The sequence below is a fragment of the Fusarium coffeatum genome (assembly GCF_003316985.1).
Source record: "Fusarium coffeatum strain FIESC_28 chromosome Unknown BRIP53273_contig_365, whole genome shotgun sequence".
Classification (NCBI taxonomy): Eukaryota; Fungi; Ascomycota; class Sordariomycetes; order Hypocreales; family Nectriaceae; genus Fusarium; species Fusarium coffeatum.
Window position 1 is genome coordinate 425 of NW_022158154.1, and position 14,275 is coordinate 14,699.

The 14,275-nt window shown below is 50.5% G+C and overlaps 3 protein-coding genes across 3 annotated transcripts; 1 reads left to right on the top strand and 2 right to left on the bottom strand.

Moving 5' to 3' along the window:
* Window positions 1-327: 327 nt before the first annotated feature.
* On the top strand, window positions 328-2,962 carry FIESC28_11127 (uncharacterized protein; the record flags this gene model as incomplete). The annotated part of the gene is made up of 7 exons (XM_031165255.1): window positions 328-588; window positions 652-705; window positions 763-1,375; window positions 1,426-1,631; window positions 1,685-2,429; window positions 2,476-2,628; window positions 2,685-2,962. 7 exons carry the CDS (start codon window positions 328-330, stop codon window positions 2,960-2,962), a joined length of 2,310 nt encoding a protein of 769 aa, XP_031010684.1.
* Window positions 2,963-4,211: 1,249 nt separating this feature from the next.
* FIESC28_11128 (uncharacterized protein) lies at window positions 4,212-8,904 on the bottom strand (the record flags this gene model as incomplete). Its single annotated transcript, XM_031165256.1, has 3 exons — window positions 4,212-7,388; window positions 7,440-7,644; window positions 7,706-8,904. The coding sequence occupies 3 exons, from the start codon at window positions 8,902-8,904 to the stop codon at window positions 4,212-4,214; spliced, it is 4,581 nt and encodes a 1,526-aa protein (XP_031010685.1).
* A 4,232-nt stretch (window positions 8,905-13,136) lies between these two features.
* Window positions 13,137-13,991, bottom strand: FIESC28_11129 (uncharacterized protein; the record flags this gene model as incomplete). The annotated part of the gene is made up of 1 exon (XM_031165257.1): window positions 13,137-13,991. The coding sequence occupies one exon, from the start codon at window positions 13,989-13,991 to the stop codon at window positions 13,137-13,139; it is 855 nt and encodes a 284-aa protein (XP_031010686.1).
* Window positions 13,992-14,275: the final 284 nt, after the last annotated feature.

Here is a 14,275-nt window from a genome sequence, read left to right on the forward strand (position 1 = left end):
GGATTGCGAAGCTCTCCCCGTCAGAACACCACAGTTTCTTCCACCACCAGCTTTCCAACATTTTTGTCACTGTCGTCGCCTCAACTCAATTTGTGCTCCCACTCTCATCGCATTAATACGGATCGTTGGTGTCGCACCCAATCAATCACAGAGGCCGGCTTACCACTCTGTGGCAGCGACACTTCCTGCCCAATCGCTGCTCCATAACCCAAAGAGCTCGAGGAATGTGAACAACCACCTCGGCGAGGCCTCAAACTTAGAATCCTGGACGATTTTCGATAAATTTCAGTACACAAGCAGGGCGAATTCTCAATTGCGCTCGAAATCATGAGCGAACACCATTCGTCGGCGAACGATGCCTTCTCTCCCCAACAAGAGCGCGGCAGGTCAGGCAGCATGATGTCCCTGGGCAATATTCCCGTCAGTCCTCAGGGCCCTCCATCCGAAAGCGGCGGTGCTGCCGTTGACGATGTCATGAACAAATCTCAGAACCCGGATGGCGACAGCACTTCACCTACGCAACCCGCTGGCCCATCTGGTGCGAACTCCGAACAGCTCAAACAAGTTTCAGACGTCCTGTCTTCCGAGGTACAATCAGTCTTCGAGAGAGTGATATACAGAAGCTTTGGATCGTGCTAACGCCTGTTGCAGATTGGCATTGTTACTCTCCTAAACCGCCTTAAGCAGAGCATAGCTTCAGCCAAGGTAAGTGGTTGCTTAGACTCCCACAGCGACTTGGTTTGCTAATTTGTCATCGCCCAGGAATTCGCGTTGTTCCTCAAGAAGCGATCCAGTCTAGAAGAAGATCACGCCAATGGCATCAGGAAACTCACGCGTACGACCCAAGAGGTCATGCGCCGACCCGACCACCGCCAAGGCACTTTTGGTAGCGCATACGAAGCTATGGCGAGCACCCACGAACGCATGGCCGAGAATGGAATTGAGTTTGCGAAAGAGTTGCACCAGATGCACGACGAGCTTATGGAGCTCGCGGGCGTCGCAGAACGCAGCCGCAAGTCGTGGAAGCAAAATGGCCTGTCCGCCGAAAATAAGGTTGCTGAGATGGAACAGACTATGCGTAAGAGCAAGGCCAAGTACGACTCTCTGGCCGACGATTACGAGCGAGTCAAGACTGGCGAGTCGCGCCAGAGCGGCAAGATGTTCGGTCTCAAAGGCCACAAGTCAGCTCAGCAGCATGAAGGCGAACTGCTGAAGAAAGTTCAGGCGGCCGACTCCACCTACCACGGACATGTCCAGGCGTTGCAGGCCGAGAAGGCCCAACTCCTTTCGACGACACGTCCTGAGGCTATTCGAGCCCTGCAAGACTCCATCAAGGAAATCGATGCTGGCATTTCTTTGCAAATGCAGAAGTTTGGTGAGTTTGTCGTTGTCGTTCATTTCGCAATTGTTCACTTACATATTTAGCTTCTTTCAACGAGCGCCTGCTGTTAAGCAACGGCCTGAGTGTCAGCCCCATCCAGGGTCCGGGAGGCCAAAGCAGCAGTGCTCAGCGCAGTCTGCGACAAGCTGCTTCCTCGATCGATAACGAGAAGGACTTGAACGATTATGTCACAGCGCAACACAGAAGCGTGCCTCCCAACACCGGTGAAATTGAGTATAAGCGTAACCCAGTAAGTGAAATACATCAGCGAGTGGCGGGCTCTGTCACTTACACAAGTTCTAGGCTCTCAACCCTCCAGGTTCCAGCAGTCAGCATGCACCAGGGGGTCCTGTACAACAGCCTGCTATGGTGCAATCGCCTACAACACAGGCACCACCTCCGGGAAGCTTCTCTGGGTCCCAGCCCCTTGGTCCAGGATCGAGAACTAGTACCCTGGGACTTGGTCCCATAACTGGCATTACTGGTGATTCTTCGCTCCCGCCTTCTGACGATCCTCGCCCCTTCTCGCAGCCTCACAACAGGAGCTTCAGCCAGGGAAACATGCCACTACAACAGGGTGGCCCAGGACCCGGGCAACCGTTTCCCGCCCGTGGCCCCAGCCAGCAAGCGCCCGGTCAGAGATATGGTAATGGCGGCTCTGTCAGCTCAACTGGTCCACCACAGCTTGGTGCTCTACCCTTCCAGCCGGGCGGTTCTCCTCCACAGCAGACAGACCCTCACCAGCCTCCTCATGAACGCTCAGGTAGCGGTGCGAACTTTGGTCAAGGGCCTCAGGGAGCTGGACGATCACCACCTCCTTATGGGACGTCCAGTCATCCCCCGCCTGCTCCCGGGCCCTCGGGACCCTCAAAGCCAGTTTTTGGTCTTCCACTCAGCCGTCTGTACGAGCGCGACAGTTTAGCTGTACCAATGGTAGTCCATCAGTGTATCCAGGCGGTAGATATGTACGGCCTCAATGTGGAGGGCATTTACCGGCAATCTGGATCTATGGCTCATATCCAGAAACTTAAAAACATGTTTGACACCGGTACGTTATGCTCAATCACTTTCAATGGTCAGAACTAACTTTACAGCAGAGTCTTCCAGCCCTGCTCTCGACTTTAGGAACCCCGAGAACTTCTATCATGATGTCAACAGTGTTACTGGTCTGCTGAAACAGTTCTTCCGTGACCTTCCTGATCCTCTGCTCACCCTCGAGTATCATGACAGCTTTATTGCTGCTGCCAGTTAGTTTCTTGTCCCTCCTGTGAAATACCAAAACTATGCTAACTAGTATACACAGAGCATGAAGATGATACACTCCGCCGTGATTCTCTCCACGCCATCATCAACAGTTTGCCTGATCCCAATTACGCTACACTCCGTGCCCTTACCCTTCACTTATGGAGAGTTATGGACAACAGTCATATGAACCGTATGAACTGCCATAACCTTGCTGTCATTTTCGGTCCTACTCTTATGGGCACTGACCCCAGCACCGCCATCGCCGATGCGGGCTGGCAGATCAAGGCCATCGACACTATCCTCCAAAACACGTTGCAGATCTTTGACGAGGATTAGTTAGAATTGTATATGCGTTGCAAGTTTGGTAAGGGGTAAGAGGACATAATGGATAAAGCTTGCTGGGGGAAGAATGGTCTTATTTCTGTCCATGTTGACTGTTTTGTTGCATGACGTCCCATATCTAATGCATGTTCGTCTCTTTGTGCTTGGAACTTGGTGTAAGATTATTACTGGACAGTCATCCTGAGCGCGTTTTTACAATTGTATACATCTTCTGCATTTCTGTTTCCTTGCCTCTATGAATCCCTTGGCTTATCATGAAAGTAACCAGAATCCGTAGGTCTTCAGGGTAAGCTGCGAGAGTCGGAACACTGGACAGGTTTAAGAGATATGATGAAGTATCCTTATGGATGTACTGGCAATAGACATGGAAAGCCAGCGTTCACTCGTTATATTGGTTTGAACTCAACCCTATCCCTCAACCATTAACTTGTTCCTGGAAGTATAGTGTTGATATCTACTCACCACCTACTCAGCAGTTATAGTGACGCTTGAAAACCGGTAGACTCCTGCCGGCCACAAGATATAACAGAGGTCTAGTGTTTGGATCATAAAACACAATGTTTACGGGGATCTTGTCAACCTTATTTCACGTACTATTGTCCTCATATAGAAAAAAGATGTCCAGGAAGTTTATGTGAATCAAGTAAATTCGATTGCTTCTATGCTATGCACTCCAGTGAGTACAGACAAATGCAGCGAGCCTTACGCCCTCCCATGTCCTCATCGACACGCCGTGATCTAACAACTTTCATACATGATATATGCAAATGTATCGTGCGTGTTCTGTGCTCGACGTATCATCAACCGTTTCACCAGTCCTCTTTGTACGCAGCGCCATGCAAAAACACAAAATTGACCCCAGAACAAATGGAAGCAACAGAGTAAACGAGAAGAAGAAAAAGAAAGAAAGGAAAGGAAAAACGATGCAACAACTGCCAAACAGAGCAAAAGGCGACGAGACCCTCAGTTGTATTGTCCCCGCATAAACCAGAATGAACATTGGGAAGAAGAAATCCGTCGTGCAGTGCAAATTATCGCTAGTGCGAACACGCCTGAGTTCCGTAACAGGGGTATAGCCATGAGAGTAAGGAAAAGAAATGCCAGACAAAGGCAGAAGTATGTTGGTGGTGATGGTAGGCGATAGTAAGGGTGATATAAGGAACATTACGTGTAATGCATACGACGCAATGGTATATCAAGAGGTTTTGCCATCAGTAAGTAGCAACAACAGTAAGGGGTAGCATTACTGAAGTTTAATGGCTTCAAAAAGACCCAGGCTCAGACTGGTATCGTTTTCGCCGACGTTAGGAGTTGGCTCACTAAGCACCTCCCAGCGCCGGAGAATGAAGGGACTGAGGCGTTCCTGAACGGCTGGTCCGATGCCGTATTGTGCACCCATACCACGAGCGACGGCTCCTTGTGGGGTTGCGGCTTTCTCACGATGTGAGAGCATGAGATTATCTGAAACCGACGGCGGTGGCGAGCTGAAGAGATAGTAGAGTCGAGGATCGGATGAGGTGCCCTGGTTCGGCAGTCCGCCAGAGGTGAGCAAGATGGTCTTGGCACAATTGGCTCTCAGATCTTCGGGAAGCGCATCCACAAGCAGAATAGCAATGTCAAAGACCTGTTGGGGTAGCGAGCCCACAGTAGCGGGTGGAAGAGTTTCAAGCTCGAGCAGTAAGCCGCAAAGGACAAGAACAATGCGAGCACGAGTATCATGCACAGGTGGGATAGGAGGTCGTGTTGCCGATGCAGTCGGAAGCGGTGCTGAAGGGGGCTCGGACGATAAGCTGTGGAGGGTAACAAAGCGAAGCATGGCAGGCAGCCAGTGCTGCAGTACAGCGGTGTGGCAGCTTGGGCGTTCCTGAGGCCCTGCGGCGATGATTTCCCATAGGTCTGTCAGCTTCTCGACCATGCCCGAAGATAACTGTGCCATCTTTGGGGGCGGTTGGCCTGAAATAATGGCTTCGACTACTTCCAATAGATTCTCGGCCATGCGTAGCGACTGTCTCGATCCAGTGTCGGCAATTTCGGACGTCTTGGACGATGGAATCAGGTCGAGGAATACAGATTGAGCCTGGCTTTTGAGGTGCTGAGTGATATCGTCGCTCAAGCAAGGTAGTAGGCTGGTCCACATGATATTGCCCGCCTCAATGGCTCGGTCCATAGCCTTAGCAAAGATCTCAAATTGCCCCTCACTTGCGTTGGGCTGCGGCAAAGACAAGTCCAAATTCAGCTTGAGTTGACAGAATGGTAGGGTCAACTCATTGGCGATTTGCAAGATACGGTCGAATGAGATCTGAGTGTCACCAGAATCGCCAGGGATTAAGAGCTTGGTCGTCACCTTGCGCACAAGACCAACGGCTTCGGCTGGCAGGGACTTGATGCCCAAAGCATTCGAGACGGCGGACGAGTCAACTAGCACAAGAGTTCGTAAAGTCTCAAGGAGGCTTTCCTGGCACACAGAGTTGTCGAGTGGGAATTCGAGACCGTTTGCGTAATGCCGCAGGGCGGAGTATTCCAACAGGGCATTACGCACCAGGTTCAGAAGACCCTTTGATTGCTCAAATTTGGCGCACTTTTGTTCGGTATGAAACCTGTAGCTTTCCTCGGTCGAGAGTCCCGTTCCTGTAGGCAAAGGCATGATGACTAACTGCAGAAGTTCTTGCAAATATGTCGCTGGGCTAAACTTGTTCTCCATTGGGTCTGAAGGCAGGTTCTGAAAACTCGCGGATGGCGGGCTCGCAGTACTCATAAGAATGGGCATAGTGAGACAACCTGTACTGACAAGAAGTGGAAATAGGCCAACAAGAGGAGAGCGATTTGGCAGAGAACGGACGTGGCTTGTCCAGTCTGTCATGAGTTTATCGAAATGGTGTGCATCGAAAACCCGTATCCTGGTAAGCAGTGTCGCGAATACTCGTCTTGTATCGTCAGTTTTCTCCCAGCCTCGCTCAAGGGCAGGAATGATTCTCCTGAACAATTTGTTCATGGTTGGAGGATCTAGCCGCGTTCCACTCGATAGCTGTTTCTCGATGTCCTCCGCCAACTCATTCTCAGCATGCTGAGCAGGGGCTGCCACAATATCAGATACTGGGGAACAAGCATCGATCGCATTACTGCGGTCGCTTTGAAGCAACTCCTGTCGTAGATGTGAAGCAATGACTTCGTGGCCGGTCATTCGCTGGGCGAGACTTGAAAGGGCGGCCAAAAATGGTCGCGGCACAATTCCTTGCTCGTCATTCATCGACTTGAGGCGTTCGATCAGAATACTGAACAGATCGTTCGCACTGCCCAAAGCCGAGAAGATTTGCAAATTTGAGTGAACAGTGTCGGCAACAGATGCTAACACATCGTAATCGGCGGTCTTTGCGCAAGCACCAAGGATATCTGACAACATGGAGTAATCTTCAGCTGTTTCCATAATAGCGCGAACCGAGTTGTACATAGTTAAAGGCAGAGAGGGCTGGCTCTTATAGTTCAGCTGCCCGGTTAGCACATCACGTAGATGTGCACCAATACTGCTCCTTAGGGCGCTGCTGCTGCTACCTATTCTTGGAAGAAGCTTTTTGAGGGAAATAGGTTTTCGCTCTGATAATGGATCACCTGGCGGTAAAGGAAGTCCCACGGTGTGCCTGACATACTTGATCGCGTTGGCGATATCTTGCTCTTCCTCGACAATCGAGTAGTTCCCGGCTCGTCGAAGCAGATTTCCTCTCTCCGCCCTCTTCTTTTCGGACAAAGCATGAAGTGGTAACTCAACCAGCAATCTGCTGGAACATGGGCCTGATTCGGCGTCAATCTCCACTCCGCTGTGGTAGCCTCCACGTGCAATAGTCCATTGCATGTACTGAGAGACAGAGAAATGACCGGTTCGGACCAATTCAGTGACTAAATGATAAACAAGATTCTTCCGTGCCTTATCTTCGATGGCAATGCTGTCGAGGGTCTCGAGTATCGGTGTTGTGGGATCCACACGAAACTGGCTCCATTGACGAATTAATTGGGAAGCAGCATAGACTTTTGCCAAGCCAGGACGGTGGAAAGAAGTGGCCCATTCAACGACTGTCTTCATGATCAGAGGCTTGTTTTCACTCGTCGCCCAACATGCTGGCGCTAGGTGACCATCACTGGATTCCTTGAGAGCAGCATCAAGCAACTTGACAAGCTGACTTCTACCAGCAGGTGGGGAAGCGGTGCTGGATACGACCAGTCGGGAGTTCCGGTAGTTGATTGTATGTATGGCTTTCTGTGTTGGCTCATGGTCGGTACGCAAGGAAGCCTGAAGCGTATCTTTGTATCGTGGCCAAGCGCCAGGATTGATAAAACTCTCCGGATTAGACAGAACTAAGGAGCCGAGTAAAGTCGACAGTCTACTAGAGAGTTGCACAAGCAGATCCTGATCAGGGTCGTTGTATGTCTAATTTCAGTTAGTCGATATGCTATCTTGAACAGTTGAGCGTGAACATACTACGTGCAAGTGGCTAAGTAAGGCAAAAACAAGCCTCCTGCCATACTTGCGAAACTTAAGAAGATCTTTCCAATATATCTGAGCTATGAGCAACCACATTGGGATTCTTGATTGGAGACTATTCTCGATACCAGAAACGACCCAATCAAGATAATGGTCTCGATCCAGTAACTGTTCAGCGTAAAGGTTTGTGGCTAAACGAATGCTGCAGAGCGTCAGTAACCATAATCATAACTTCACAAGGCGTTCGAACGGTCCCAACTTACGCATACGTAACTCTGGTTTTCCAGTCCTTCTCGCCAAATCCAGCAACAACGGCATCAACGAACTGCTCGACAAAAACAGTCCAGTCGCGAGCCCACTTCAACTCGCCACCCATGACAAAAGCCCCGTTGACACCTTTTCTCTTCAGCCCTCTGATCTCATTGGCACCAACACACTTTGCGAGCCATACAGCTCGCTCGGCGGGAACGTTCTTGTTCAAACACTGGTCGAGCAGAGTTCTGCCACGAATACCATGGGGAATTGTTCGGCTAAGACGTCGCAGAGATATAGCGGGGTTGGCAAGGTCCTTGAGCCAAACTTCTCGTTTTGTGTCGGTAAGCGTGACTCGCGGTGGTGGCTTAAAAGTTGACGGGGCATTGATCTGGCCTCGATGTCTACGCTGAGTCAGAACACCCATAAATATCGTAGAAAGAGCATTCAGGCCAGTCTTTTGTTTTAAGGCTGGGAAGATGGCAAGCTTGGCAGACGAAGTCTCGGGAACATTCAAGTTCACCTTGTCCCATGTGCCCTTTGTGATGGCTTCGCTGCTCCATTCGTCTTCATAGTGCGCCCCATTCCAAGGGAAGAAGTCGGCGTATCCAGAGTTAAGGCCTTTGCTAAAGGGATCAACAGGGTTCCGAGAAGTAGTTTCGGGTCGGTTTGCCGCGAAGTATCTTGGTGCGGCGGAGGGAATTTCGACCGTGTATGGCTTTAGTCGGGCGTCTTTCTTGACTGGCGTAGGCGCAGTCGTCGTTGTGGTAGGAGGAGCGGATTTTAGTTGCGAGGTTACTGGTCGGCGCGTTGGCATTGGCATCGAAGTCGAACTGGCGCTATTAATGGGAGCTGGGCTTCCAACCATCGACTGGAAAGGATCGGAATTGGTGGGTATTCGTGAGGGAGTTAGAGATTGCGGCGATTCAGATGCAGGAAATGAGCTGGCTGAAGCATTATGGGACAATTCAAGCCGGAGACGTGAGCCGCCCCTTCTCGGTGTTGTGTTGTAACGGTTAGGAGTAGCATCGCCAGCGTCGGCGGTAAGATCGATGAACGATGAATCTTTTCGAACTGGTGAGGCGGGCATAAACTGTTGTTGATGGGATAATGTTCGCTGCGGAGGCGGGCGCTGGATGGGCAACGACGATGAGCTCACGGAACGTTGAGGCGGCCGCGGATGGGCGCTCATGGGGGTCCGCGAGGTCATGTTCGGTTCGGTGGCGGAGGCGCCATTCCGAAAGATCTAAGTAAGGGATATGTTGAATTATGTTGGAGTTGGTGGTGAACGATCGCAGTCAACGCGATCGCCGAAGATCAGACCGCAATGCCCTGCGATGTTCCTTAGCGCCTCGAATGACCCGATACTCGATATCGAAGTGTCGCCTCAAGTTTGCGTTCCTCTATCGCGTTGTCGTCGATGACCCGTAAATGTTTGATGGACCTGCCGCGCAATCCGAATTCGAACGACGAAACGTGTGTGGACTAGAGATCAACGTGAGTCGGGTACTCGACTTGGATCGTCGTTATCGCCCGTGCGTCTTGTCGTTTCCAAACTATCACCACTGTAGTCGATTCGAATCGCCCGTTGCTGTTGAATTATCCACGCACGCGAATGTCTCTTGTTGCTATGCGAGAGAAAAGATGCAAAGAAAGAAAGGAAGAACAATAAGTGTCAAGATAGCGTAAGTATGTACACGAGCGGCACGGAACCCCGACCGAGAGCGGGAACGTCGATGAATTATGAGATGGATGGGGTCGGACGGGGCGAGGTAATAGGTAATGTAGGTAGGTTGAGTTTAGAGCGTTTTGAGGTGAGGCAAGGCAAGGTTGGCAAGGCAAGGTACTAAACTTAAGAAGGCCCTCAGGCCCTCAAAAGGAAATATGGGGACATGAGGAAGGTGGAGATAGAGGTAGACGCTACACACGGAGCCGATTGCCAGCATGCACCGATAGCAGGGCTTTTGCGTCAGAGGATCCTCCATAAACTATATCCACTAAGTACCGAGGACTTTACTGTACTAGAAGTCGGGAACTTGCATGGATCCGCCCCCTCGTCTGGGCTCTCAGCCTGTCGCTTGTTCGGTCCCTTGAGTCCATGATGGAACCTTGAACTGAACTGACCTGACCTGACATGGCCTTTCTACTCGAGCATTTTGAGGGTGGTTTTTCTTTTCTTATTCTATTTTCAAGACTGTGCGGAGCCAAGGACCCGACGGGAATGATGCCTTACAGGGTGGTGGCCACGGCTGAAGTTGTGGATAGTAAGTACCTACTAACCTTAGTAACGCGACGGGGAGGCTGGGATTGGGGAAACAATCACAATTCTTTTACATTCACAGGTCCAACTACTAGGTAAGGGACTTTGGGGAAGAAGTGCTGAGACCTGGGCCATACCTTACCTATTTGTCAGTCAGTCATGTACTCCGTGTCAATGTTAGAACCACCTTAGCAACCTAGGGATTCCCCGAGTTTTGGTGATCTTGATAACAATGACTCCAGGGTAACAGTACAGGTACAGGTATCCGTGCTTGGGGGTAATTACATGGATGTTGTATTACACAGAAGCGATGTGCCTTTCTTTTGCGAAGGGATAAGCCGGTGATTGATCTGAAAGAAATACCTATTAAAGATAAACGGGCATTCACATCAATCATCAGTGTGCATAACGTCGTTTGTGTTATTCAGGGGTGGCGGCTGGCTAACCTTGGCGATCAAATAACATTGCAGACCCCCCGGCCAAAAGCCATTGACCCCGCTTGAGGGCACACTCAATCGCGCAGCTAAGATCGCGAGGAAGCATTTGCCTCGTGGAATGTGCGTTATCTATTGGTGTTGTGCAGCGCCTATAGAGTTGGTGCAGCGTTGTACAGTCCAGAGAAGTAGTTATGGCACCCATCTCTTGACTAGGTACTTGAAAGAAGCTTTTCAAAACCGTACCACCTTATTAAGAGTGTGGTGCTGCACAATATCTGTTATTGTGTACATAGAACAGGATCCAATGTCAGCTGCAACCTGGACCCAACCAACCAGTAAACAAAGCTTACCAGCCATCATTTCTCAAAGTGATCCTCATGACGGCATCCAGCCCTGGCCTACAAGAAGCGCTCGTTGGTATTGTAATCTGTGGCCATTTCTCTACTACAATATCTCCAGAATATCAACCTTCAGCTCTACCCCATCCGCCAGATGCAGGCACATCATTGCCCGTCATCAATGCAACTACTCATCCGCCAACATAAGCCCGTTGGGTAAGAATCGGCCGATAGTCCCCTGGGTACTGTAGTCTGACAAACCATACCTAATACCTACCTCTAACCTACCGGGGTTATTGTATGTACATACATATTGTGGTATGGTCCGTGTTCCCGCCCATTGGAAAAAAGCTCAACCCGTTCTCCTGAACCCTTGTTCCCTCTCCCACCAATATGGATGGACATTGCTGAATTCCCCAGGGACAAACGCCGCACAGACGAAAAGAGGGATGCTTGCTTGCTAATAGGGAGTCAGTACTCCGTAAGTGTAAGCCACCTCGCAAGCCCCGGTGATAGCGCAGCGTCAAGAACATCGATGCATAAGACATCCATGCCATACATACTGTACTCTCGATATCCCGCCTATCATCAATAGCCAAGCCCTTGGGCGAAAACACTAGATATCTGCGAGAGGCTAGAGTGGATTAGAATCATTAGGTCACTCTCTGACAACCCTCTAACCCTGATCTGAATCATTGGATCTGGTCCGGTCTCGTGCTGTTGGTCGATAATTGATAGTCGCGACTGGTTGGCTTGGCAGTTGCTTCGCCTGATGAGCCTTGCGTTTGTCCCGCATTGCGGTGTGTTGTGCAATATCAACTCATGCGGAGCAGATAGCGGCAGATACGGGTATGTATGACTTGTCTTATCACCCTATACCTGGCTGAACCTTTTGCGTCATCTAGTCTACGGTTCATCGCCGCTTGATGCATCTCCTACAGTACGGCTATTTTCACACTCTCAAACCGATAGGCCAGACCTAAACGTTACTGTCTCGGTACGGTGCAGTGCAGCTGTAATGCACTCGAAGCTAGAGGCTTATTATCCCTGGACCTGAACCGACCACCTACGGAGCGAGCCCCTGTCTTTCCGTCGGGATCTTACCCCGGGCCGAGTTCCTCTACCGAGAGCCCAGAGGAGGAGCCTCGAGGATTAAACGAGGCACCAAAAGCAATGTCAAGACCCAACGACCACAACAAACCTTCCTTTTTCAGGGGGGCAGGGTTTGTCCTACGGTAATCGAGTTCCGAAACAACGCTTCTTCACATGCATGTCTGTTGTAGCTCCCTATCTAGCTGCATTAGAATACTACCTTAGGTAGGTGGGAACTTAGGTACTGTACAGTGCAGTACTGTCCCTCGTTACACCGAGCCGTTCAATGTCTATTCGGTTGTTTGTAGATGTCTTGTGCTTCTGCATCAAGCAGGTGGAAATCTCTAACCCAGTTAAATTTGGCAATGGAGACAACCCTTATTGGGTACTGTACTAGATACGGACAGGTTGGATTCGCGAATATCGACCCAAGATGTGCTTTCTAAACGGCTCGCGTCCATCGAACCAGTGGCTGATATAACGTATCCGAGGCGTAAAATATACCGCACTATCGATAGAAAACTGAAACACATGGATTTATTAAAACCCACACGTACAGTAGCGTGCCTAATATAAGAAGATATCGGATCGCCCGTCGTCCGCCGGATCAAGCCGCCCTAGTCACCCCAGTTGCGGCGTGTAACCCACCACAATATGCAGTCGGGTCTCTAACACGGCAGCCATTAGGCAGCACGACATCACAAGCAACTCTCCTGCCATCTATTGACTGTACCAGCGCGCGTTCCAATCTATTTCGTCACTTGCAATAGGCCACAGGTTGTTACAAGCTGAGAGATTAAGCATTTAAACATGAGCCAAAGCAACCAGCAACCTACAGTTCTAGTTCTGGTGATCATGCTATACGTTGCCAAGCATGCATTGCACTCGTACAGTAGCGATCCGGATTACCAAATGTGGGTTCCGTGTGAGACAAACAACATTCGGATATCACCAGCACCTCTGTAGCACAGTAGATCAAGCCAAGTGAAACAGCGGTACAGATGTGATATATTCAAGACTGGTGGGTTCGGCTACCTGCATTGTTTTCTCCAAGAAGCACAGAAGCTCCTTCAAAATGCAAGTTGCCGACGATAAAGGACAAGCAGTAAAATGTAAATGAGGGCTTGTGTGACACATGATACCCTGCCAAAAGATTGCCGTCCCTGACTATGTAAAAGCAACTCCTCCCACGCAAATAATCAAAGGTCATTTACAGGCCATGTGCGTCCATAAAAAGGAATGCTCCCTCCCGAGATTGATCCATCAGACAATAAAAAGTAAAGATTGTTTCCGAAATAATCAAGTTAGGTCACTCCTACAGCTCTGCTACAGAGCTGACTGACCACTCATTCCAGCCCTTCTCCTCACCCAGGAGTTTGATGCTCTCCCATTCATCTCTGGTGACGCTCTTCCATTCGTCAACAGGAAGCCAGCCGATACGCGCTCGGTCACCAAAGCCGCCGACCCAGTAGATTTTGGTCACAACCAGGCGCGACCATGAACTTTCGTGGATGAAGTTACCAGGTAGCCAGTACTTGGCATCCTGGTGCTTGCGTGTGAAGCACGCGGCAAGCTTGACGGCTGATACGGGTGTAGTCTCAATGGGCTCAAGGTAACCAAAAAGGGCGAACCGGGGTAGGTTGGCCGCCGAGTAAGGAACGGTGTCTGGCGTATCGGACGGCCCTTGGGCACGGCTGTTGTAGTCGTAGCTGGGAAGGAAGGGAACATATGCCGAGAGTCGAGAAAGGAGGGAGATGCGCTTGGCGGGCGGATACGGCGGGACCCAGTTCATGGAGAGGGTAAGGTTTGACCCAGCTCGAACGTTCTTAAACGTTGTTGCGATCTTGATTTCGAGAATGGTAGGGTTGCCTTCATCTTCGCAATCGGCCACATAATCCATCATGCCGATAGGCACACCCTCGAGTCCTGTCGGACGGTTCTCATCGATGGCAAGGTCGCTATTGGGATGGCCGGAAGGGAAGACGGTCGAGAGGGTGGCAAGCTTGGTAAGAGCAAGGATACGGCGCGCCATGACAACAGATTCGTGGACCGTTGGAATCTTGTGAGGAGCTTGGATGTTGGCATCATCAGTGTTGCCAAAGATGTTGGACTCAGGGCCCAAGGCATGCGCCGTAGCAGCGAAGCCAGCGAAAGCGTGGGAGAGCTTCATAATGGGCTGATATGTCTGGGTCGTACGCGTTTGTAGAGCTGGCGACAGAGTAGGGATGGACCTCTAGCGATGGAAGTATTGGGGTAAGAACAAAGGGCGCAGGGCAGGGTCAAAAGAGGAGCAAGGCGGTGGTAGATATGATGGCTGCAAGCTTCTGGTCTGATGGCGCGTAAGACCTTCGCTAGTGAATGGAGGCGGAAGTTGTCCGCGCTAAGCGGGAGGGGACTGATCCCATGATGATGCTACGCTACCCTCGCCAAGCTGTAGATTGATAAGATTAGATC